Raw genomic sequence first — 25,841 nt, 5'->3', positions numbered from 1 at the left:
GATGCCAATTGCGTCCACCGTAGAGTGGGCGCGTCGGAAACTAAACTGGCGTTCCGACAAACCATTGCTGGCTTCGACGATGGGCAGGAGTCTGTTGTAGATGACTCTCTCCATCATCTTTCCCATTGTATCCAACAGGCAGTTAGGACGGTACGACGCTGGGTTTCCAGGTGGCTTGCCAGGCTTCGGAAGCAACACCAACTTTTGCTTTTTCCACTGGGCAGGGAATATTCCTTCTTTTAGGCACGCCTCGAAGGTGTTAGCGAAAAGGTCGGGCCTAGTCTTCACTGCCAGTTTCAAAGCTCGGTTGGGGATGCCATCCAACCCTGGGGCCTTGTTGTCACCGAACCTACCACATATTTCCCGCAGCTCCTCCACAGTTACAGGCGGTATTATGCCGTCATTTAGCTGGACAAAAATTTGCCTTCCCCTATTTTCCTGGTGAGGGAACAGAGTGGTAACAATCTGTTTCAGGAGGCGCGGACAGGTCACCTGGGGTGATTTCCGCAGCCTTTTCATCACCACTCTGTAAGCCTCGCCCCAAGGGTTTATGTCGGCATGGTCGCACAGCTGTTTGAAGCAGTTCTTTTTGCTCCTCCGAAGGGCTTCCTTTAGGCGGCCACGCAATTGCTTGTGTGCCTCCTCTCGACCGTCGCCACCGGGTTTTCCCCTGAGCCTCTGGCAAAGCCTCCTTGCCCGAAAACATGCGGCTCGCAAACTTGCGATTTCGTTGTTCCACCAGTAGTTGGGTTGCCTACTGGGGAGCAATCGCCTTCTGGGCATAGTAGCATCGCATGCTTCCGTCACCCATCGAGTGATATGTCGGATTTGAGCACCACGGAAAACGTGTCCCCCTCGAAAGCTTTCACTGTCCAGCGAAGCATACCACCCGGCATTCTGCGAAAACTCTTTTTCGAGCTCGATCCGCTCTTGATCTCTATGCAGATTGCCTGGTGGTCGCTGTGAGTATAGTCCTCACTGATATGCCAAGCGTTTCTACTGGCTAAAGTGGCACTCACGTATGTCAGGTCCACTATAGACCCCAGGCCCCTTCCCCGGAAAGTGTACGAAGACCCAACATTCGCCAGTACCACATCCAGCTCCGCGAATGCTTCGAGGAGAACACGTCCTTTGACATTAGTTACCCGGCTGGCCCATTCAAGAGCCCACGCATTGAAATCGCCTCCTATTATGATCGGCCAACGTCCTCTTGCATCCAAAACAAGAGCAGCAAGCATCCGCTCATACTCGACGAGTGTAGCGCTGGGTGGAGCATAGCAGCTGTAGATGTGGATGCCCTTCACCTTAGCTCTGATGAAGCCCTCCTCCGGATGCTCCATTATTTCCTGGAAGGCTTGTTCTCCACAAGTCCACAGCGCTGCTTGGCCTGTTTGGTCTTTGACCCAAACGCTACCACCGCGGTTTCGGTATGGTTCAGTTAGTATGGCCACATCGATGTTTTTCTCGCGGATGGTTTGCGCGAGTAGATCCTGCGCCGCCTCGCAGTGGTTGAGATTTATTTGTATTAACCTCATCTGCGATTTGTGCTAAGGGCTCTCCTGTATTCCGGGCACCTGCTGCTGCCCGCAATGTGCCGATGGTCCACACCCTCCTTTCCTTTGCACAGTAGACAATTTGGGTCAGCTCCGCAGTCCTTGCTGATGTGGCCTTCCACTTCGCATCTCCTGCATTGCTTTGCCCTGTCATTTGGGTTAGTGCGTGACTTCGCAATGTGACCAAAGCCAAGGCATCTAAAGCACCGTTTTAACGCCACCTGTTCCCTAAGGCGACACATAACCCAGCCTATTCTCACTCCACCTGCTGCTAACAGTTTGAGTGCGTTCTTCACTGGTAGGCTGATGATGGCGGTTTGTGATTCCCCATAGGCTTTCCTTAGCGTTTTCACCACTGACTCTTGTAGTCCGGCAAGATCTGTTTCTCCAACGCTTCGCGAACCTCCTCCTTCGTCGTGATTTCATCTATATCTTTGCAGATTATGGTGATCTCCGGCCTGCTAGCTCTTATGTCGGCTTCCTGCCCTAAAGTCTTCCCGATTTGGCTTAAGAATTTGTCCGCGGTTACATCCTTGGATTTCTTAAGTTCCAACATAAGATCTCCCTTCTACGACCGTCTTATACGGCTGACGTTGTCTCCCAAATTGGTGAGTTCGGGGTCTGCCTTCACTTTCCTGAGAATGTCGGCGTATGACCCTTCGCCTCGTTTGGAAATGAAAATCACCTCCGGTCTAATCTTCCTCCGATAATTTCTTTTCCGCGTTTCTACCTTCCTCCAAGCTTCCGCATCCGCCTTTGAAGGTTCGATCCCTTTTCTCGAGGTAGCCACTGCAGTATTTTCACTGGTAGCTTCAGACATACTTTTCATGAACTCCGCCTTTTTGGGAGTTGAGTCCTTTCTTCTTTTCGGGGTTTGCTGGCCTGTTGAGTCATTCAGCTTCTCGCGCTGCCTCTTTCCCGGTTTCTCCCCTTTTGTGTTTTGAACCGGTGTTACTTGAGTTGCCTGGTTCACTTTTTCAATCGGCGACTTCCCTACTCGTTCATCCTGGGCCTTGCCGTACGTCAAACGGATGCCTCTTATCATGGCTCTTATATTTTGGTGAATGTTCCTGCGCTCCTTTATAAACTCACACAGCTCCATGATCTTTTTACCGAGGGCAGTAAAGGCAGCTCCAGACTGATCATTGCCCAAAACATCGCTCAGGTGAATCGGCGTCAGCGATTCTTCCTCATCGAACACTCCCGCTATACGCTTCCCACTGGGGGTGGTGATCGTGGGGGCTTGTGCCCGTGTGGGAGGGGATCTGCGTAAAATCGAGCTCCTTCTGAACGGATCCACCACTGGAGCCAGTTCAAGTTCCTCCCGTATGCTTGTAACATTAGATGCCACAGTAGCCAAGGTTCCCACTACTGAGGCACTGTTTTCGTTGGATATCGACGGCCGGGAGCCCGCTTGCTCACTCCCAAAAACCGCCGGCACTGGCTTTCCGAAGCCCTGCACCGTAACTTCATTCTTCTTCTGCTCCTCCATGTTTGGTTTTATTTCTGGGTATCCTTCCCATAGCCAATTTTTATCCACGGGTGGGCGTTTACTTCCCACCTACCCGGCCTGCGCATAAACATGCCCATACACGCACATCTCCGGATGCGTGCATGTGCATGGCCATGACACATTCGCCGAGCATTCCCTTATCCGCACGAAGAGACGCGCCTGATGGGAGATTTGGCAACTCCACTCAGGCCTATATATATATACAAAGTCTTTGAAGCCTCGACTGTTCAACCTTCCCATAAAAGTTATATGCCTCAATTCCAGCGCTTTACATATACATAGTAGACGCGGGTAGGTGATCCATGTAATGTTACAAAAGTGATATTACCTTAAAGTGTGATATCACATTGCCATCACCGAGCGCGATCTAAATATTATAATATCACCTAACATTACCTCATTACTAAAGCCGCGTTCCATTTAGTGGAACGCCCATAAGAGACGACTTCACATAGTTCGCAACGACCTAACAGTTCTCTTGAGAGTGAAATAAAAATGTTGAATAAAAATTGAGCGCTATACGGTTCTAGAAAAGACAGAATCATAGAATCAATTCTAATGTAAAAGAATCAGTTCAAAATTTCTTGTTGAAATTAATTGAGTGCCCTAAAAACGTTTGAATATGCCATGACAAATCAGGCCGCAGTGATATTTCGAATCAAAAAGCTCGAAATCAAATGTCTTCCATTTGATTATCGCAATCGCGGGGATGGACGCCACGAACCCCAAATGGTATGTAGTTTAAGCCTCACCGCATCATCTCACATTACCAGGCATCACCGCATTACCGCATTACAAAAGCGATACTGTACTATGACATCACATTTTAAAACAACCCCCACATTACCCCTTTGCGTAGCACAAGTCGCGGCGGCAGTTGTCAAGTTCGACACCGAGTATCGGGCAGGCATTAAACTGGCTAGCTTTTGGGCTGGCTTTGGCTTAGGAAATGATTCCAGGCTCATGTGAATGTGGGAAACAACGAACATTACGTTCGCATGTGAAAATATTGTGCGAAGGTTAATATTTGATTTTGATGACATAACATCATCTGTACGTATGAGTATTGAAAAGTGATGTTTCTGATGTTTACTTTGTAATATCATCATCATCATCAATCGCGGCACAACCGGTATCCAGTCTAGAGTTGCCTTAGTAAAGAACTCCAGACATCCCGGTCTTACGTATAGGTCCACTAATTTTATATGCCTAAAATCTGCCTGGCGTCCTGACCTATGCCATCGCCCCATCTGAGGCAGGGTCTGCCACCCAGACGGTCATGGTATCGCTCATAGATTTCATCGTTATGTAGGCTACGGAATTGTCCACCCTCATATAGGGAGCCAAAAATTCTTCGGATGATTTTTGGCTCGAACGCAGCCAAGAGTTCGCGATTTTTCTTGCTAAGAACCCAAGTCTCCGAGGAAGACTATAATAGTAGAACAAACACAAGCATTCACGACGAACTCCGGGCAACCAGATCTCTAACACCCCACTCATCGCGCAGGCAGTTCCCCTCTTACTGTAACAATTAGCAGCACAGTCTAATCGACTCCTTTTCTTTCACTTTAGTCCAGGTGGAATTTCTGCAGAACGCTATATGCGCCTACCTTGCCCTTTTTCCGAATCCTTGTATTAATGACGATCATCGCTAAACAATTTTCCTTCAAATTTATTGTCGTTCTGATAATATTGATACATGTAAGTCGAAAGAAAAGCTCTATTCATACTTACCAGCAGGTAGCGTTACGTATCCAGCGCGGAGCTTGCCAGACACAGCACAGATGAAAGTATTCATACTACCCATTATGTAGCGTGTCCAGCACAGAATGTGTCAGTTACAAAAGTATTGTTCCACATATTCACTAATATTCATATTTACCAGCAGCAGGCGCCCCATACCGATATATTATAGAAACTGTGTGAATACTTTAATCAGCGCTTTGTCTGGTGGACTAATTTGCTGGTTACTACCTACTGCTTTAATTACCGCACTACATGGGATTGGATTCTAGAATGTACGCATGATTCTGGGCATACCGAGACCGACCGGCAATTTCAGACAGGACATTTTAAGTTAAAGAAAATCAGAATCTTGGGACTCTGAGAGGCACTCTTCCCCCTCTTCTCATATTCTATTAATGTACTTCAGAAAGCTTGCCGAAAGAAAACGTGAATCCGGTGCCTGGATCTACAAGGTCACCTTCATAGCCTGGCCCGTTATCAGACAGAATATTGACTGTGAACCAACTGAAGCAACCAAGGCAAACGGGAAGGAAGTTTTCTATGAGTAATTCGAAAGGGAGAGGGTTCCTTCTGCAATCGTGATGAGTGGTCTGAACATCAAGGTGGATGCCGATAATCCTTTGCTGAGATATATAATGGGGAAACACGATTTTACGGACCGTAGCGATATTATTGAGAGGTTGTGGCTTCTTTGGGCCTTTACCGGGTTATCGTTGATGTTCGGATTTTTTTTCTCTCTCTCATCTTTTCTACTGTATATTTCACTCGCCTAACATCTTTCATGACCCTTCATTAATTTCACCAATGACCCTGTAGATGAATCCCAGATTATTTCCTTCAATTTCTCTAATGACAATTAAATTCACCAGGACAAACTTCGCCAGAATTTAGCTAATAGGCATTTGGCTAAATTCAGGAATCGTACGATATGGTTTTCGGCCATGCCTCAAATTTTCTTACTACCAAACTAAACCAGGATAGCAGCCTAACTTTGGCATTGCTAAACTTTTCACACTACAACCAGGTTTCTTTGACATTCCTTATTTTTCCTTCCTGACGCGATTTCAATCAGCGGATGAGACCTATATTCGCCTTTTGGCATACTTAACTGAATTTTCGTCGGAAATTAGCGATAATTGCGAGTTACATCGATATCACCAGCTTCCCTTTCTTCCGCTTTTCCTGGTACACGCGGAGGAGAAGGTTCTGACAGGCAAGTTGTAATGAATTATATGGATTGGATGAACAGATCGATCATCCTAAGTAGCCGATAACGACCTAGATGGCAGAGCTATCCCAGAAACCTAAACAAATTGGCTAAGTTGACCGTGAAGGTCCGCACGCAAAGATTGAAGCTCCATCAAAGTGGCCGGTCGACACGTTCTTGCACGCCTCTGTGCTAGCCATAGAAAATAGAAAATAGAAAAAAAAACAGCTCGACCGCGCGCGTGAATCAAAGCGCTCAAAGGACCTCCCCACATTCCCGAGCCTGGCTAGCACAGAGGCGTGCAAGAACGCACTTTGATGGAGCTTCATTCTTTGCAGGCGGACATTCACGGTCAACTTAGCCAATTTGTTTAGGTTTCTGGGATAGCTCTGCCCTCTAGGTCGTTATCGGCCACTTAGGATGATCGCCCTGATTATCCTCTCCACGTAATTTCATTACAAAGTCTGTAGTCCCTTCTCCTTTGCGGCTGAAGTTTCCTTCTGGCGAGCCTTCCTCTCTCGTATTTTAGAAGAGTTGGGCAACAGTATCATCGACAGGCCAAATGTAGTCAGGTTTCCAGTTCCTCGCATTAAGGGAGTTGTGGTACTATCCTTTCTGGTTGACCGTGCCGTAGACAGCGGGTATAGGTTTTCCACTGAAGTGGAGAACCTGTCTTCCACAGATTTTTCAGTGGGGGAACATGAATCCTCGGCCACGACCTGATTTCTCAAAGTCGCGTGTGGATTCCAAGTCTGTCACTTCTTACCACTTAGAGAGTTACAATCCTTTGTGTCCATCTGCATGTGTTTTTGGACATCCTTAGTGTAGTAGTAAATTACCACAGGCTCCCCCACCACGGCAAGCTGGTGTCCAAGGGAAAGTGGTATCAAGTGTAGGCAGCTTTGGCATACCTGAACTTTCCAAACCACAACCTGGTTTGGACTTTGGCATGCCTTATATTTCCTTCCTCACAATATTTTAACTAGGGGATGAGACCTAAATACGTCTTTAGACATACCTAACTGAATTTTTAGCCGGGAATAACCGATAATTACAGCAACCACCTCGGATTGTATTATACCATAGTTATGAATTTACTTACAACGTAACTGAGGTTAAGGGAAGGAGTTCGGAAGTGCTGGGATATGAATGAAACTCTACGAAGGCTTCATGAACAGGGTTTACTCCAAGTCCCTTAAACAGTTTAAGGTATAAAACATGAGTTTGTTTTCCGCTTCAGATTGTGAGTTTGGTCAACTGTGAACAAAGTCTACTTAAACGATAACCAAAGTTCAGTCATTATTATGTCTGAAATCTAATGGCAGGTACCATACTAACAGCTTTCATAATAGGCCAGTTGACTTTTCAAATATTAATCCCTCCCATCCCAATGATATTTCCGACAACATGAATTGATAGGTCTAACATTCCCTGAGATATTTCAGAGACAACATGTTCCATTTTAAGTACAATCCTCTAGAATCCTGGCAACTGTTCAAATTTCCAAGTAGATCTGATTGGCGATTTTTAGATACATACATCTACACCTTTTTCACAGGCCATCCGCCTAGAGCAATATGTCATTGAAACGGAAAACGGAAAATGCCTTTTCCTCAGGAAAAAAGACTTCCCTACTTCTCATTTGATTAGCATTTCAGCTATGATATAAGAGTTTGTATGGTATGAAGATGCGAGAAAAAGATATTTTAATTTGAAAAATTTCCCTTAGTTTTCATCCAGCACCCACGGAACTTTATTTCATATGTACATGGTATGTGGGCGCCTTTAGAATAAATTATAGTGAGAATCTATATTTAGTACGTATTTTTCTAATTTTTATTTTATTTTTCTGGCTTTGTCTTTTTTATGTTTCCTGGAAATCCTGGAAATTAAAGAAACCGGAAGCCAGACGCTTCAGGTATGAATCTTTTTTATGCAGGAACTTTGGATGCTTATCAGTTTATGGTCAACTAAACAAATGGACTTGATTTTGGTTTTATGGCTTACATACATATAAATAGTACTAGCTTAATTTTCTGTATTTCACTGGATGCCTTATACAATTGTTTGGTCTTTGAGACCTTCTCTGTATTTTACTTTGTATTTATCTTCTCTTAGTGGCGGAGAAGTCAAAATTGGAAACACTGTTTTGTGTGACAGTTGATTTGACAGTTGCTTGTTTTGAATTCAGCGTGGCTTGGCCATTGATCACGAAGAGACTCACGCCGAAGCAACATTTGCAAATTGTTCAAATTTATTTTGAAAAACAGCGTCAAAAGCGAGCGCCACAGGGACATGCTTATTAAGAGTTCAATGCGCCTGTGGCGCAGCAGGATTAACAACATTCGAAATTGATTTCACATACGCATTCCCGCGTAGTGAAGTTGAAAACATGTGATATGAAATGAATTTGCGAATGAGTCGCCTCTGCGTAATGAGTCAGAAAACTATTGAATAATTTTAATTAATTTGTTGCAGTTTTCTAGAGAAACTAGTTTGATAAGGATTTTCGTAATTGAAAGTAATTGCACTATTGTAATAATTGTATTCATGCTTAATCTTGATATGGACAAACAATTTTAAAAGAAAGAATTTACCCAGAAAAGAAATTTCCATTAAATTTACCCCGAAAAAGGGATTTACTTTACCCCCATTAATTTATTGAATGAAATATTTAACAAATTATTAATTCCAGGAAATGGACTGGCCATTAACTGACCACTTTGTTCTTTTGATTTGACCCCTTTCGAATATTTTCTCTAATGATATGTAAAATCTCATTCTCACGCTAATAGACCAAAAGTAATTGAGTACTTGGAAGCCAATATTCAACGCTGCCAAAATATAGCCCGACTAACTTCGAAAAGTATCTGAAAATTTAACCTTTAAATTACGCCGTGTTTTTATTATTACTCGTCAACAACTTACCAATTAGGAAAATTTCATCTCCATTTCAATCGCAAGAGGAATCATAATTAATTTCATAAATCTAACCTTGTCTTTCAATGGAACATGTGTGAGGTGGAAAGCCACGACACTCCTCCAACCTGAGCGAATGCAAATACTTCTATATCTACGATGCCCCGCAGGTAGTAATTCAATTCCCGGGTCTTCACTAAACCCATTTGTCAATAGATGGTATCAGTCTATGGGACAAGCTACCCTCCCCCCCCCCCCTATCATCACCATCTCTTATTTAGTTCCTTTCTTGTAGCCGTTCGGGAGTCTAGTAGATGTGAAGTGCTCAATCGCTAGATGATCACACCGTGACGAGAAACCCTATCTTACCTGCTATAGTCCAATATGTACTGTGTACCTTTAACACGATTGGCGAGTACGCTGAATTCACCCACTCTCTGTTCGCAGCGTTCTCCAATCCTTCCATCAAGACAGGAGCCGTATATAGCAGAATGGATTTAACAACCTCTACAATAAAGAGCCGTCGACTATATATTTATCCTGCTATGTTCGGTATTATCCTCGATAGAGGTAAACTAGCTTCTCCTTCCCTCTTGATCATTAGTAGTAACAGTATTGATTTCCTTGACATTGTCTCTAATTGGTCAAATTAAAGGAATTCCTGGCGTCTAGCTTCACCGCCGCACAGACTCGCGAAATAGATTCACAGCCATTGCCAGCACATATGCCGTAGAAGGGCCCCGTCTAAATCTATACTGTCATTCTAATAAACCGGAGCTGCTTATTTTAGATCATACTGTCTAATATCTTTCCCATGGTGTGTAAAACGAAAGCACACCACTACAGCACAAACCTTGCCTTGCCTGTAGACTACGCGTACCTGACCATAGAAGCCAGTTTGTCAGTTTTATTTGGAATTCCTTCCAATCCTGGATCTTTTTTATATCCAATACGTCCGCAAATCTTCCGTAGTTTCTCATTCATCTTATCGACAAGATCCTGTTGGGCTGTTAGATGGGGTCCGCTCTTCTTTTGCAGCATGGAAAGGGTTGTAATTATTTTCAACAAGAGCTGGTAGGTACCTTGTTCATTACAACCATGTAGGCAACGCCCCTCAGTTTCGTATTAGCATTGAAGTACAGATTCCTGAAGCAATCTCGTATGCTTTACGGCATTGCTAGGGTTACTTCTGAAAACCCGGCAATCTTCCTCCAGCTCCCAATGTCCCGGTTTTCCTCTTGCAACAAGGACGATGATCTCCTGGTTCCACCAATAGTTCGATTTTCTATTGCGATGCAAAAGACTTCAAGGCATTCAAGGCTTCAGTTATACGCTGATGACGCCATGACGTTCCTCTAAAGCCGCAAAATATATCTCTTCCTCGAAAGTTCCAGTAAACCAGGCAACCATCCCTTTTTATTTACTTCCTTTAGCTCCAGTGCACCTTCGGTTGTCTTTTCCTCTCTTTCCAAATGTTGAAAAAAGTGAAAAGTGCTCAATCAGCCGCCAAAACATCCTTTTCAGCATTGAAGAACAGGAGGAAGATCAGGTCGACGCTTAGGCCAATGCTTTACTCGGAAGGTCGGCGTAGATCCAACGTAGACTAACACGATGTTCAACCCGATAAAGGTTCCTATAAGGATTTGACCCCTTGCAATTATTTTAAGGCTATGATTTTTAACATCCAAAAACAAAGTGTCTAACATCTTCTCGAACTGTGCTGTTGTGACAATAGAAGAAGCATAGGATCTATAGAAATGGATGCCCATGACTTTTGACTCAACAAAAATGTCTCCCCACATTCCTTATTCCTCATTGTTCCTTCCTTCCTTGAACAACATTCATCGTAGGCCCCCATCGAAATCCTTGATGAAGCGATCCAATTTTCTGCATTTTTGACATCATTTTGACAGATTATTAGCTGAGTGGTTAGAGCACAAGGCTGTCGTACGGAAGGTCGCGGTTCGAATCTCACTGGTGGCAGTGAGATTTGTATCATGATTTAACGTCGGATACCAGTCGACTCAGCTGTGAATGAGTACCTGAGTCAAATCAGGGTAATAATCTCGGGCGAGCGCAATGCTGACCACATTGTCTCCTACAGTGTACTGTAGTGTACCGTTACGGTCTTGAATGAAGTGCTCTAACACCCTTCAAGGCCCTGATCCAATATGGATTGTTGCGCCAACGATTATTATTATTAACTGGTGGCTGAGTGTGATTGAAATTAAGATACATATCTGAAGCATCTCTTTAGAGACACCTGCTTCCTGAGCTTCCATATGACTCAACCTACCTTTACTTTGCCCGCTGTTATCAATTTAACAGCTGCCATCACCGGTAACTAATAATAACAGTATGCCGTCTCTACAGGCCATCCCGATACTTTGGCATCCTGTCCTTGATTTAATACAGCTTTTGCATTCAATGTTGATCTCCTGCTGAATCTGACGACAGGATATCCACGTGGAACCCATCTCCCTTCTTGGAAGTAATTACTATTCCGAGGCGTATTTTCCACCTGCTTTTTTCCTCCTTTTCCTACTAATACTTGCCCATTCTTCGGACTGGCGAGTATCGGTTTTCTTCGTTACTGCAGCCACTGAGATCGCAGCTTAAAAACTACCTACTTCCGCGGATATTTTCTTTGGACTTTGCTGGGATCCACTGAGAGTCCCTACTTCGTTTGCTAATTTTTTCGTCTGCTTTATCGTGGGAAAGTGACCTAATATAAGACATGTAAATGTCCCTTATCATACCCCAAATATTTTGGTAAATATTCCACCACCCTTTAATGAACTCATAAAGGTTTCTTATACATTTTCCAAGTGGAAAGAAGCTGTTTCGGTATCGTTCCAATGTACCTAGCATATCTCTCCATCTTGCGGAATTAAATGCATTTCTAACATCAAGCGTTACGAGGAGAACTACTGCAGCTCGATAAACCGCATTCACGACCTCCAGATTAGCATCCACCGTGGACCTTCCTGCTCTAAAACTGCACTGCCTTTGGGGATAAGTCCTTGGCAGCACGTATAGCTTTAGCGAGCTTTCTTCTGATTAGCTTTTCGAGCAGTTTTCAGCAATGTCAAGCAGACACAGTGGTCGATATGCAGACGGTAGCTCATGATCTTCTTTCCCTTTGCTGATCAACGCGAGCTTCACTTCCTTCCAGCAGCAAGAAAAACAGACCTTATATCAGGCAAGTATTCAACGTGCGGAGCAGTATATTTGGCAGATGGTGGAACCCCAGTGTAAATACTCCGGTCGCCATGCCATCAGAACTTGGCATCTTCTTATTTTTCATATTGAGAACTGCTTCTTTGAGCTATTTCATGTTGAAAAGCGAATAATTCTCGCTGCTCCCTCAATATTGCCATCAACCCGTGAGTGATGTTTAGGAAATAAAGCCTGTAAAATGACGTCCGTTTGGTTGGTATTAAGTATGCAAGGTTTTAACAGAGCCCTGATTTTCTGAGTGACAAGTTTATAACCGACCATGAATTCTCATTTAGCTCCTCTACTAGGTCCTGCCACCAACAGGGTTTGTTTTTGTTTATTTCGCCGCAGTGCCTCTACTTTTTGAGCGATTGCGGGGTCCTAGGTCCACATCCACTTAATATAGAACCGGACCAAATAGGGAGCAACTTACTCCCTCTTTTTTTGGTCTACGGAACCCTCGGTTAGGGTTGAGCAGCAAAACTTCAAAAATATTAGGCGAAGACGGCTTTACGATTTCTTACCAAGGCAGAGACAAATCGTCAGACCCTGCCCTTGGAGCAGCGTGACCGAAACGGCTCGCAGATGTTAAATGCTCCTTTATATAATTCGCAGAACACGACATAACTGCGAATTATATTGAGCATAAATCCCATACTTTGGGCTTAAGCTTGGCCAGAGCTGAACATATTTTTTTAAGGATTGCGGGGTCCTAGTCCCCTATCCACTTGATGTCGGATTGGACCAAATGGGGAGTAATTTACTCTTTTTGGTCCACGGACTCCCCGTTTAGGGCTGAGCGCCCAAACTTCAAAAATATTAGGCGAAGACAACTTTAGGGTTTCTTACCAGGGCAGAGGCAGATCGTCTGACGCTGCCTCACCTCTGCCAGATGCGCAGATATTAAGTGCTCTTTTAAATAAATCGTAGAACACGACATGACTGCGAATTATATTGAGCGCCCATACTTTTTATTTTTTTAAGCATCGCGGGGTCCTAAATCTGCATCCACTTGATGTCGGATCGGACCAAATGGCGAGCAACTTACTTCCTCTCCTTTTAACTGATCTGTACTTTGTCATCGTTGTGCAAAGCTCTTTCTGGCGCATGAAAGCTCCATAGGTTGTCATTATTAAGTTCACTACTGAATTTACGGCAGTGTCCGCTGCAATGGGGAAAACATCCTTAAACAATGATTCCAGAGAAATCTATCCCTTTGGCCGTGAAAGAGGACCTGCCACTCAGGTGGCACTTGTGAACAATAACAAACTGGGTCCTTAGTTCGATACGGTTCTTTGATTAGCGCTACATTAGATTTTACCACCGCACTGCGATAGCGGCTCGTGAAGGGTTGCACTCCGGTGCGTGATAATTTGCAGCCATTTCGCCCCGAAGGCTGGACACCGCTCTGAACCCGCAATGAGCGAAATGCTCTCCCCAGAGACGTCATGATCCCTGCAGAAAACGCAATTATTTTTTTCGTTTCACCAACCTTCAGATAAGATGTGTCAAAATTTGATGTAATTCGAAACATAACCAAGAAAGCTATAGTGGTTAAACTGACGCTACCTTTGCAATCGTGAAAAAATGGACCAAAACGAGTTTCGTGTGTTGATAAAACATTGTTTTCTAATGGGGAAAAAACACTGTTCAAGCTCAGCAATGGCTTGAAAAACGTTATTCGGACTCTACTCCGTCGAAAACAACCATTTGTCGGTGGTTTCCACGTGAAACGCGGTCGTGCTGATACAAATGATGCGGAACGTTCGGGTCAGCCAAATGAGGGAGTAACTCCCGAAAACACCAAGCAAGTATTGAAAATCGTTATGGGTCACCGCAAAATGACAGTGCGCGAGATAGCTAAGATGGTGAACATATCAACTGGTAGTGCATTTACTATTTTGCACCAAAAATTGGCTATGAAAAAGGTTTTTTCCAAATGGCTGCCGCGTTTGCTCACAATGTAACAAAAGCAACAACGTATCAATGATTCGGAGAGCTGTTTGGCACTGTTTACTCGCAATAAACAGGATTTTTTGCGTCGATATGTGACAGTAGACGAAACATGAATTCACCATTTCACTCCGGAGTCAAGTCGGCAGTCAGCTGAATGGCGTACGACCGGTAAAAGCTATCCGAAGCGTCCAAAAACACAACAGTCGGTCGGCAAAGTGATGGCGTCCGTATTCTGGGATGCGAATGATATAATTTTCATTGACTACCTCGAAAAAGGAAAAACCATCAATAGCGACTCCTACATACATGGTGTTATTGGATCGTTTGAAGGCCGAAATAGCGAAAAAAACGCCCACACATGAAGAAGAAGAAAGTCATCTTTCATCATGACAACGCACCGTGCCACAAGTCAATCAAAACGATGACCAAATTCAACGAATTAGGCTTCCAACTGCTTCCTCGTCCTCCGTTTTCGCCGGATCTGGCCCCCAGCGACTGCTGGCTCTTTGCGGATCTCAAAAAGATGCTCCAGGGAAAAAGATTTGGCTCAAATGAGGAGGTGATCTCTGGTACTGAGACTCATTTTGAGTCAAAAGACAAATCGTTCTACAAACATGGCATTGAAAAGTTAGAGAAGCGTTGGAATGATTGTATAACCCTCGAAGGAGATTATGTTGATGAATAATAAAGAATTTTGCCGATAAAATGTTGTCTTCATAGTTAGTCCCGGGACTTATTGAACGATGTGTTACTAACCATCCAATTTTGATTTCCTCGCCGTTAAGAAGTTTCTTCGCTTGTTGCTAGGAAGCAATAGCGAGTTTTTTCACCTCGAAAATTCGCAGAGATGATACTTGTCCGAGCATTAAAATTATCTTTCTTTGCCTTCTTTGAATCCTGGAGATTACTTGGATGAAGTCTCTTTCAGACATGTCTTCCTCCTCCTGCTGTCTTTCAGTTCATTATACAGAGGGCTGCCTGCGATCCGTTTAGTGATTACAGTGTACTCAGCGGGAAGCGCTGTTGCTTCTGTTTTTTACATGTCTTCCACTGCTGTCCATATTCGCCTGTAAAAGTTATTGCGGTATAGTACTTCCAATTCCATCAGCCCGTTTTTCATGACAATTGTGACGTTTTTCTAGAGGACATCAGACAGTGTGCATTGAAAGATATGTAAAACGAAATTATTCATAAACAATGTCAGGAATTTGGTAAAGGTTGTATTTTCCACCCCATTTCCTGAAAGTGTGGAAATTTCTGCGGAGAGAAACATGAGGTGTCCCTTTTCAAACTCAATGAAAACTCGTGGCGGACACCTCCCTTTAAAAAGTTGTGGCCTTTAAGTACTTTTTTTAAATCATGGTAAATTTTTAAGTTTTGTCTCTACCCCATGACGGGAAGGGATGGGGAGGACGTTAGAAGAAAGACGAATGGCGATCACCCCCTCCCACCTCTTAAAGAGCTACTTCAAAACGGTAGGGTTTAATTTTGACCTCCAACCGCCCAGACTGAAAGGAGGATATAATGGCAGAAGTGGGAGGTCCTCTCTCTCAAACCCTGTTGCAAATTGCAGCAATCAAATCAATGCCCCAACCTTAAAAAGTTATGGCACCCTAAATGGTAACGATAGGTTTGCCAACCACACCCCGAAGGGTAAAGAGGGTATGCAGATGAAAGAAGAGGGTCCCGTCTTTCTGTTCTCGCTAAAAGAGCCATAATGATCACTACTCTTACTTTAAAAGAGACTGTGTCCCGAAAAGGAGCTGGCCTGTCTTCGGGGCGCCATAACTTTTCAAAGGAAGATGAACACCAGAATTGGTCACCCCTTCCTTCTCACACTAGCTCCCCGACCTAACTCATTTGACATCCAAGTATCATCCACTATTCAATCTACTTTGTCTAATTCCGCCGCCCTGACGGCAAAATAACACACATCCTGCAACTTTATCTGAAAGCATCGAACTCGTACTGATGCAGCTTATTCAGAGCATGAATCCACTCACGATGCCTATGCAGAATATGGTCTAAGAAATCGCACGAAATCAGACCCTTATACCCCGAACTTTGCCTTCTAAAATATGCATTAAGATCCGAGTCATCTTATGAAAATGCAACAAGTTTCCTGCAAATAATTTCCTTTTTGGAAGATCTAGTCTGGCAGAGGTGTTTTAGGTTTTGATTGGTTTCATACCGTCGACGTCAATTATAATCCATTTGTGTAAATCATAGTTGTCATTTTGGATTGAAATCCGTCGTTTTGTATTCCAACATTGGGTACAGTCTACAAAACGGGAAGTAATTTCAAAATTCACAGAAAAATTCACAGCATCCGTGAAGACAACTGAAACATTCTCTAACGTCTGTGAACCATGAAATCCGAATGGGCCTTGTCCTAATTTTACAGCAAATTCATGTAGATACCAATTTTGTCAACTCACTACAACTAAGATTTTACTGTGCATGTTTCTTTGAGCAGCTCCATATTTTCAGCGGGCCCTGCTCGCAGTTCGGTTCCCGGGACCACCTGCTCGGCGTAGGAAAATACCTCCGAAAAAAGGACATGCTTTCTATTTTCGTGCTCGACGTCACACGATGGAGCTTAGTTGGAATTTCGTTTTTAGTTTATCGATTGGTACCAGTGCCAAGTGACTGCTGGAACTGAATGACGCCAAGTTTGCCAGCTTCTTTGGTCGTCGTCACCCATATTGTGGGGGGTTGAATATTGAAAGCTTTGCGGTCGGAAATTAAGGCCAGTTTAGCCGTGGAGTTTGTTGGCTCGTGATTTCTATGTTAATGCGAATGGAAATATATTCGTGCTTATTCATATGCACATCGGAGACGGAATCTAGGGAGTACCGACGTTTTTCAGTTCCCATGCCTCATTCGTTTCCGTCCTTTAGCGCTTGCTTGCTCGCCAGAACTAATGAGAAGCTTAACCCAACCATATGAGTGTGGAATTAGCTCATGACTGAATATTTAATATGTGATTAAGACTTGTAAGGTCTTCACTTGCTGATTTCATTTACTGAGTTATTTCTGTTAGTTCGGTTTGCTTGAGTTGCTTTGAAATGGACTCTGATCAGGATAATCGAAAATGACGAAAGCTCGATAAATTGAGATAATACATCTCGGAATGAATTGAAATAACTGAACTGGTTTGCAAAACATTCTTTCTAGAAACGTCCACAAAGCTCTTCTCGTATATCTAACCATTCTTAAGGTGTAAACAAAACTTTATTAAAATCGGTTTATTTTTTGTCTGTCCATCTGTCTGTCTGTCACATTCATTCGCTCAGAAACGGTTTCACCTATTGATATGAAATTTGCTAGAAAGGTGGGAACTATGAATCTCGTTGCATGCAGTGAGTACCATTGTTCTATGTTAAGTATAAGAGAGGGGGGTGGCGGTGCGATCCCCATATATCTAAAAGAGGGGGATGGTGTGAAATATTTTTCACCCAATATAGTCATATGTGGTATCAAATGAAAGCTCTCAATAAGTAGGGAGGAGTGCGGGGGTTTGAAAGAGGTCAGTTACTTCAAGGAGCCGTTCTCAGAAACTATTCAACAGAACAACCGGAACAAAGTTATGGTTGTCCAGGTATACGGTATCTAGCCCTCAATATACCCCACGCTATGATATCTATTCAAACAAAGTTAATTGTTTTCATAAATTGACTTCAAACTAACCCTGGAATAATCAAGCTTTGCAGTAAGCCTACATTACTGCATTATACTACCAAGTTTGGTGGAAATCGTGCTATTACCAACCAAGTTATAATAACTCGAAATTGTTGCTTTTGCGCAAATTTACTGCAATCTAAGATTTTGAATGTCAGTATCACACTACAGTGAATAGTCTGGCATACTAAATGTCCACAAACCCTAGCGACTAGCTTCAAATATTGTGAAAGTTACTTTGAAATTACTTTTCCTCAATGTATAACTCCTCTTCTCCTTTTTCCTTTTTTCCCCGACTTAATTCAGCCTGCACGGCATTTTCTTGCAAAACCTCTCCTTATCCCTTCTTTAGTTGGATACCTTATTGATAACTTTGGCGACAATATTAGTCCCAGTTCTGGCAACCTTTCTAAATTCTATTCCTGTTTCCCTACTCTCCTCCTGCTCTAAAATCCTTGAGAAATAAGACAACGTCTGGATAACTTCGCACTTTGACCAGCCTATTGCAGGCCTGTTGGTTTAGTTATTCATCTGACCACACTCCACAACACTCCACCCATAGCTGAAACTAAAATGGGGGGTTCAGCGAGAAACCAAACTCACGGCTAAATCAACTCCGTTGTCGCAAGTCAAAATGAACTCGTCGCGCGTCTCTCCTCCTGATTGCACTTCCTTCCTGGAAAAAGGGCTTTAGTCAAGCCAAGGACCCTCTTGACCCGACGTTTAGACTATAATGGTGTGGGCACGAGGTCCCCCCGTAGAGCAGCGGTTTTCGAGGGGCGTCCGTTCTAGTTAGAACATACGTGCAGGATTCAAGATCCCTGGACAGCAGCCATGTGATTGGCGAGTGGTTGCGACTTCAGCTTCGGCATTGCGTTCCGGAGCAGACGCAACGCCCGGGGAGTGTTGAGTTCCGACCTGATGTCGAGTACCGCGTCGCTGTAGAGTTTCAGTTTCCTTCCGTACACTAGCTCCGCGGGACTTGCAGCAAATTTTTGCCCGATTGGCTGTCCGGAGGTCAAGTAGAACGAGTTTCAAGACCTACGATCAAGATGAGTCATCTTGGTCCATTATAGCGGCTTCCAGCGTCTTGCGCCACCTTTCAAGCATCCCATTGGACTGCCGGTGGAGTTTGTTCAACTCTGAGAAAAGGGCGGAGTAAAACTGCACTCCCTGGTCTTTGAAAGCGTGGCATCCAATCTCGATAGAGGGCCTCAACACAGGATTCCGCAATAATGTCTTTCAGAGGTACTGCCTCAGGCCACCGCGTGAACCTATCGATGATTGTGAGGCAATACCTAAAACCGTGCACGTCTCGCAAAGGACCAATTAAGTCGGGGTGGATTGTGTGAAAATGCTTGGTCGACGAAGGAGAACACACCTGCCTCTTTTCTGACATATTTTGTAGTCTTGCACTTCTCACATGCGATGCACTATTTGGCCTAAGAATCAATGCCCTTATTCATGGACGGTCAGAAATGCTTTGTAGCGACTAACTGATTCGTTGTCTGAGTGCTTGGTTGCACTAGTGCGAAAATCAGTATAGGGCCTTGATCGCCTGTCTGAAGTCCCGCAATGTATACTGCATGTTGGGCCGAAGGTAGGAAGCCCCTTAAGTGTGTATTTGGAGTTGATCCTCAGGCTCAGGAGAATTGTGTTGTCCCTCTACGTCTTCGCGATCGCCGGAAAATTGACGCTGCCGGGGATCTTGACCTCTGCAACTCCTTACAAAGCGTCAACAATTACGTTATCTTTTCCAGACACGGCTGATGAAGCTTAAGTTCCGAAGTTGTCGAGGGACGGTTTTAAGAGAGCACCGAATGCATTTAATTGTGAAGTACGCGGCAAATAACTCACGATCATTGGTGCTGCAATTCCGATGAGTGGGATTGAGCTATTTGGAGAAGAAGCTCAATGGCTGTCAGATTTGGTTCACTTTCTGATGAAAAGCAGGACAATGTATGGCAGCGGCAATGTCTAAGGCAGCGAGGAATGCGGCTAAAGGTGCATCTTGCTGACGAAATGCCAGAAGTGTAGCATCCACCAGTTGTTGCTTGAAGGTCTCAAACACCTGAACTGTCTCTGGGGACCACAAAATCAGACGGGAGTTTTTGGTTTTCGACCCAGACATGTAGGCGTTAAAAATCGATTGATAATGAGCGGCCTAGAAATTTACCATGCCCGAGAACCTTCTTAGATCCCTAACAATTTTCGAAACCGGGAAGCTCGAAATCGCTTGCACCTTGACTAGGTCCGGTTGGACGCCTTCAAGGGTAATCAGGTGGCCGAGGAATCTCATCTACGATTCCAAGAATTTGCATTACTCAACGTTGAGTACTAGTGCGCCTCAAGCAAATGTTGAAAAATGTACTCGAGGTGCTCCAAATGTTCAGCCTTGGAACGCGACTAGAACAGCATCAAATATATGAAACAGAACGGGGGAGGGGGGCTTCGCAGCACAGAGTGGCTGAATCTTTGAAAAGTTTGCGCCGCGTGACACTCCAAAAGTCATCCTAGTGAACTCGAAGAGTCCGAAAGATATGCACATTGTCGTTTTTGGGATGTTTTCAGGAGCTACAGGACATACCATACGCCTTGACAAAGTCCAAGGTCGAGAAAATACGGCAGTTTGCGATAGAATGCACAAAGGCGTGGATGAGTGGTATAGGATAACGATCTGGAATGATCTGAGCATTCAGTAGTCGCCACAAGGTCCCCATTCCCCGTTGGGTTTAGGGACCCTGTGAATTGGCGAAGACCAGCAACTGTGTGAAGGTCTGCAAATATCCTGCTTAAGAAGTTCGTTGAACTCTTTCCACGCAATTGTAAGCTTTTCCGGTGGTAATAGACGTACCTTAGAAAAGATCGAGGAACCAGTAGTGTCGATGTGGTTCTGAACATATGCTTAACGGGCTCAGAGGAACTATGCTCGGTAGTGATGTTGCAGTATTTTTAAAGAAGTGCGCGAATACGTGCATCGGCAAAGTGTGCCAAAACGACAGAGAAAGTGCTGGGTAAGCAGGATGAGATTTTTCTTGATGACCTAAGGGGGGGGGGGGGGTCAATAACTGGCCATAGTGGCAAAGAAAATTTGCGCCTAAGATGGGAATGTAATGTCCGGGATAATGAAGCGTCAAGAAAACGCTCGTTGATGTCCTAAACCCAAGTCTACCTGCCTGTAGCCATACGTGCGGATCGACAAAGAATTTGCTGCCGTGAGTTTCAAAGATTGCGATATTAAATTATAATGCAAAGAACCGAGACTTCAGCGCCTGCATCAACCAGGTTGTAGGGGTAAGGAATCGAACAGTGTGAGGCAACTGGTGGTATTGCATTTCGGGTATCTGTCGCCAGAACTCTCGGCAAGTCTAGTTTCTTCAGTGATAAATTGCAGGGGCTGGTACATTTCTTAGTCTTTTCGGTGATCCTAAGTTGGTACTAGTATGCCCCGGTACTTGCCGAAGGTCGCGATAGCATACTGTCCGATCACCCATTTCGGTAGGCGGATCTTCCTAACCCCCTGAATGCAAAGTACCGACGGCCTCTGCCAACTCAGAGACGGTTGCTGTTAATACTACCACCATCTGCTGTAGCTGAGCCACCTGGCTTGAGTTGTCGTGAGACACCCTGCCAACCATAGGTCGCACGTGGACCTCATGAATTTTATCGGCGATGACGGCTAACTTGTCCAGAGACCCCGAATGTTTGCCTTCCGGGAGCTTCTGCGGCCACAACGACTGTAGCAGCTCAGTGCCGACTTTGTCACTATCCAACCGCTTTATTTCACCCAGCAGTTGGCTTGGAGCACGGTCAATTAGCGTTAGCTCTGTCGGTAAGTGATTATGTTCAACCGTCTCACTTACTGATAGCCGCTTTATGAGCTGCTGCTTTAGTTTTTTGTAAGAGCAGTCCCCGAGAACGTCAGAGACAAGTTCAATTGCTTCTACATCTAGCCCGATCATCGGGATCATCAAACGGACCGAGTGCAGAAAAGAACAGAACAAAAAAGCGAAGAAACGGTCCAGCGCCGCCTCTTGCGGCGTTCCTTTTCTTACACTTATGTCTTTGCGGAAGAAAAAGAGATAGTGCCGACTCTTTCGGCCTGATGTATATTACTTTAATATCTGAGCACAATTACGTGGTATTTCTAGCCATTAAATTATTTGAAATAATTAAAACTTGCTTTTTCTATCCGCTAATGTTCTTTATTGGTCTTGCAAATACCGATATTTCGGGAACCACTTGTGCCCTTCATCAGTGCTAACAAGTCTTGTTTTAATTATTTCAAATACTTTAATAATACAACAGTAACAGGAAAGGAAAATTAAATTTGAACTGTAACCATGTTGAAACTGATTCCACATATTTTGTTTCTTTTTTCTGAGAATGGTCGCCTGATCCTGGTAGTCGTTGACGGAGCTGTCGCCCACCCTAGCAGATAGGGTTCGAGAAAGGCTACTGTATTCCTGGCGACACGCAGTATCGTCGGCTTTTCTTTGGGGACTCCGCTGACTTGGGGAATTATATCAGGTTTCCGCTATGTATCTGCGGGCCGGGAAGGACGGAGCCCTCGCAATCGGCTTCTGTTTGCTGGGTTGGGACTCGAATGAGAATTTGGCTTCACTTCAAAAACGACAACATGCACACACCCAAAATCAGCGTCTTCGCTCGGTTGCGAAAAACTCGACTGGACTGAGGACTTTCCTTAATATGTATAATCCTCAATCATAATCAGTCCCTTTTATTTATTTTCGGTTCTTCATCGGGGTCACCACTTCTGGGTTGAATTATTCACCTAACCAAAGTATCTTATTATAAATGCTTATTAAAACAATACATGTTGCTCAAAGACAAAAAGAACGATATATTAAACCAACAGATAAATTCAAACTTTTTATAACCTTTTATAGACTCCCCTCTCTATCCTGACTCATTCCTGACTGACACCGAAAAAACTTTTCTGTCAAAAATTGTTTTTCGATATCATGGCCACGCGATTCGCATTTACGTGCGAAAATCCGTATGGATAAGAATGATCCAGCTCGAAAAGTCTGTGATGGCAATATCTATGGTAGAAAAAGAAGACGAGGCAGACCCTGCCTGAGATGGAGCGATGGCATAGGTCAGGACGCCAGACAGCTTTTAGGGATATCGAATTGGAATTGGTAGACCTCTGATATCTGGAGTTCTTCATTAAAGCACGCCTAGACCGGATACCGGTTGTTGCGCCGTTGATAACGATGAAATTGACCACGTCCTCATTGGTAAAAATGGGCGTTCAGTATATTGGATGTCGAGAGATCAAGGAGCAAACTGCGATTCAGACCATCATTTGGTGAAGACAACATATTGGTGCAGAATCTCATCAGTGCACCAAAATTTTTGCGGCTGATAAACTCTTGAACGATGCTGCGACGCAGGCTTATACAACCGCCCTGCATTATCAAGGAAGTCGCAGAGAAGGTCGTGGGATACAAATCCCGGCGAACGCAAATTGAGTGGTTTGATGGTGAATGCAGAATATTACTTGTCGCAAAATACGAAGCCTACAGACAATATATCCAACGTGCAACCAGAGCCAAAAAAGACAAGTATGAAGAGCTACGGTGAATTTGGAATAGAATAATTAGACGTAAAAGACGTGTTCGACACAGAAGTTGCTCGCTCCGCCACAGACCCATCGCTACGAATCTACTAGGCTTCACCAAATTCGTGGCCGAATGTCTAAATTCTGGCAGTGCACATTATCTACGTTTTTAAGGTCTTTGACCCTGTCAACGGTGCTCATGTCCAAACTCGCCTCTATTAACATTCCCCTGTCACTCTTTACATTACCTCTCTAGCTTTCTACTTTTGGATGCTTGCACATTCCGTTCCTTTTCTTCCTGGTCTGATGTACCGCAAGATTCCATTTTGAGTCCGCCTCCATTTCTATTTTGCATCAACCCTCCTCCTTCTCCGCTTACGGCCCCATAGGTGGTTCAAATCGATGACCTCAGTCTTTTTTTTCGTCTGTAGCTTTTCCTGTAGATTACGTGTCCGTTCAGTCGAGCTACGACACCCTGGCTCACTAGTGCTCTACAAATAAGCTAATACCCTACTTTAGCAACGCACTCCATGTGCTGTGCCAGAAAGGCTGTCTGAAAGTTAGATTCAGCCCGTGGAACTTCGTCGTGAAATGCTCGAGTCGAAAGATGCCACATATAGAGTGAATGCCCTAATAAGGAAGATTCGGACACAACTTGGCAAAGCAGAGTGCGCAAGGAGGGGAAGGCTGCGCAGTTCTCCTCCCGACACAATGTAACAGATGCCATGGGGGAAAAAGATTTGAAGCGCCCAATGAGGGTGGCGAGCGTATAATCGATTTTGCGGACCCATGACCTTGTACTTATGAGTACATGGTTCAAATGATTGTCTCATCTTCCTACACTTTATAGTGGGAACAGTAAAACGCGACTATATTCTCATAAGACACCGACATTACACCACCGTCACTGATTGTAAAGTTGTTCCCTATGAGAACATCGCACCTTAACATCAGCCGTTGATTGCCGTCCTGCGAATTAAGCCACCGATAAAACAGCGTGAGGAACGCACTGGCCCGCCGCGTATTAAATGGTGCCGATTTGGTGAGAAGAAAGAAGAAATGATCTCACTTACGCGATTACTAACCATTACGAATGTGGAAGAATCGTGGAACCAAATTAAAGATACGATTCGCAAAGCGGCCTCTGCAATCCTCGGTAAACCGTGCATTATGTTAACTAACATACTTGGCTTTGGAATGACCATATTGAAATGAAGTTCTGTGAAAAGAAACGTGTGTACCACAAGCTTCTCGACGATAAACCGTTGGCCAATTGGTAAATTTATAAGAATGCCCACCGGGAAACAAAGAAAGTGATCGCTGTAACCCGAGCGCTTCATTACAAAAATCTTTACGATAAACTGGACATTCGGGATGGCGAGAGAGATCTGTATCGACAACAAATTTTTATAAACAAATATCTCTTAAATTAAAATTTATCTTAGCCAATTTTACGCGAAACTAGTTCAATCATTTCACATTCCTCTAACTGAGAAAAAAATTTATTTCTACTTTCAGACGATGTCATACGACGCCCTGGGAGTGTCTGACGCCATGTTAGACTCTCTTAGTTTACAACTTCGTGAGGCTGAAGCGCGTCGCGCTGAAGCCGAACGTGCTCACCAAGTAAGTAAAAAACACAATCACTAATACTCGTCCTTCAACAAAATTGACAACAAACTCTGAAAAAAAAAAATAATTTCGAAACAAACAAAACTAAAATATTTTTTAACTTTAGTTTTCTTTATTCGATGCTAAAAGTTTTAAGTCTTCAAGGTAGATTCTGTGATTGTAGGCTTTATAGATGTGTAGCCAAATAGATCTATCGCTAGCAAATTGAAAACATTTTAGAAACCGTCAATGCGTGAAAACAACTGTCAACATAATACTTCCTATCGCATGTTTTTTTTTGTCAATTTCAAAATAACCCGAAGACCTTTCACCGCTCTAAATTCAAGAGGTTATAAGTGGCGCCTGCCGCATTAACCCCAACAGCGGCAAATCTTCACTCTTCCGCAACTATTTTATACCATGCACTTCTTGGTTGACCCATTCACCAACTCCTGTTTGAAAAAACTGGCGTCAGCGTGGAGTGTGTGACCTATCCACGGCCACTTCCGCTAAACAACAAATCCTTAAGTAGCTTGTAAACAGTAACCTTATGACGAGTTCCAGTCAAGTGTTCTTAAAAGTTTGAAACTCTCGATCGAGGGTCAGTTATTTAGGCAAACCGCAACTAGATAAGGTTGTGTTACTGAAGAAGCAACTAAACTTGCAGATACTAGACGAAACAAAAGTTTCAACGATGGTTATTTAGATGTTCTAACGGAGAGACAAAATAAATTCAATTGTGGACTCCGTTACGGCCGCTAATAATCTTGTTATTTCTCAAACATTTGCACTTCGGGAACAACCTGCTCCCTCTCTCTGTGTAAAGTGTCTTTACAGACTTTGCACAAT

At 43.9% G+C, this 25,841-nt stretch overlaps 1 protein-coding gene across 10 annotated transcripts in view; it reads left to right on the top strand.

Annotated features, from left to right (window-relative positions):
* Nucleotides 1–25,841, top strand: part of LOC119658882 (RIMS-binding protein 2) — a 307,235-nt gene that overhangs the window by 72,108 nt on the left and 209,286 nt on the right. For all 10 annotated transcript variants that reach the window (XM_038066659.1, XM_038066667.1, XM_038066666.1 and 7 more), the window contains one exon: nucleotides 24,900–25,007. In XM_038066659.1, the coding sequence (XP_037922587.1) occupies nucleotides 24,903–25,007 (105 nt within the window). In that variant the 5' untranslated portion in view covers nucleotides 24,900–24,902. The remainder of the gene's footprint in view (nucleotides 1–24,899; nucleotides 25,008–25,841) is intronic.

Source organism: Hermetia illucens, chromosome 6 (genome assembly GCF_905115235.1).
Source record: "Hermetia illucens chromosome 6, iHerIll2.2.curated.20191125, whole genome shotgun sequence".
Classification (NCBI taxonomy): Eukaryota; Metazoa; Arthropoda; class Insecta; order Diptera; family Stratiomyidae; genus Hermetia; species Hermetia illucens.
The sequence above is the reverse complement of the archived record's forward strand: the minus strand, read 5'-3'. Positions and strand labels throughout refer to the sequence as shown.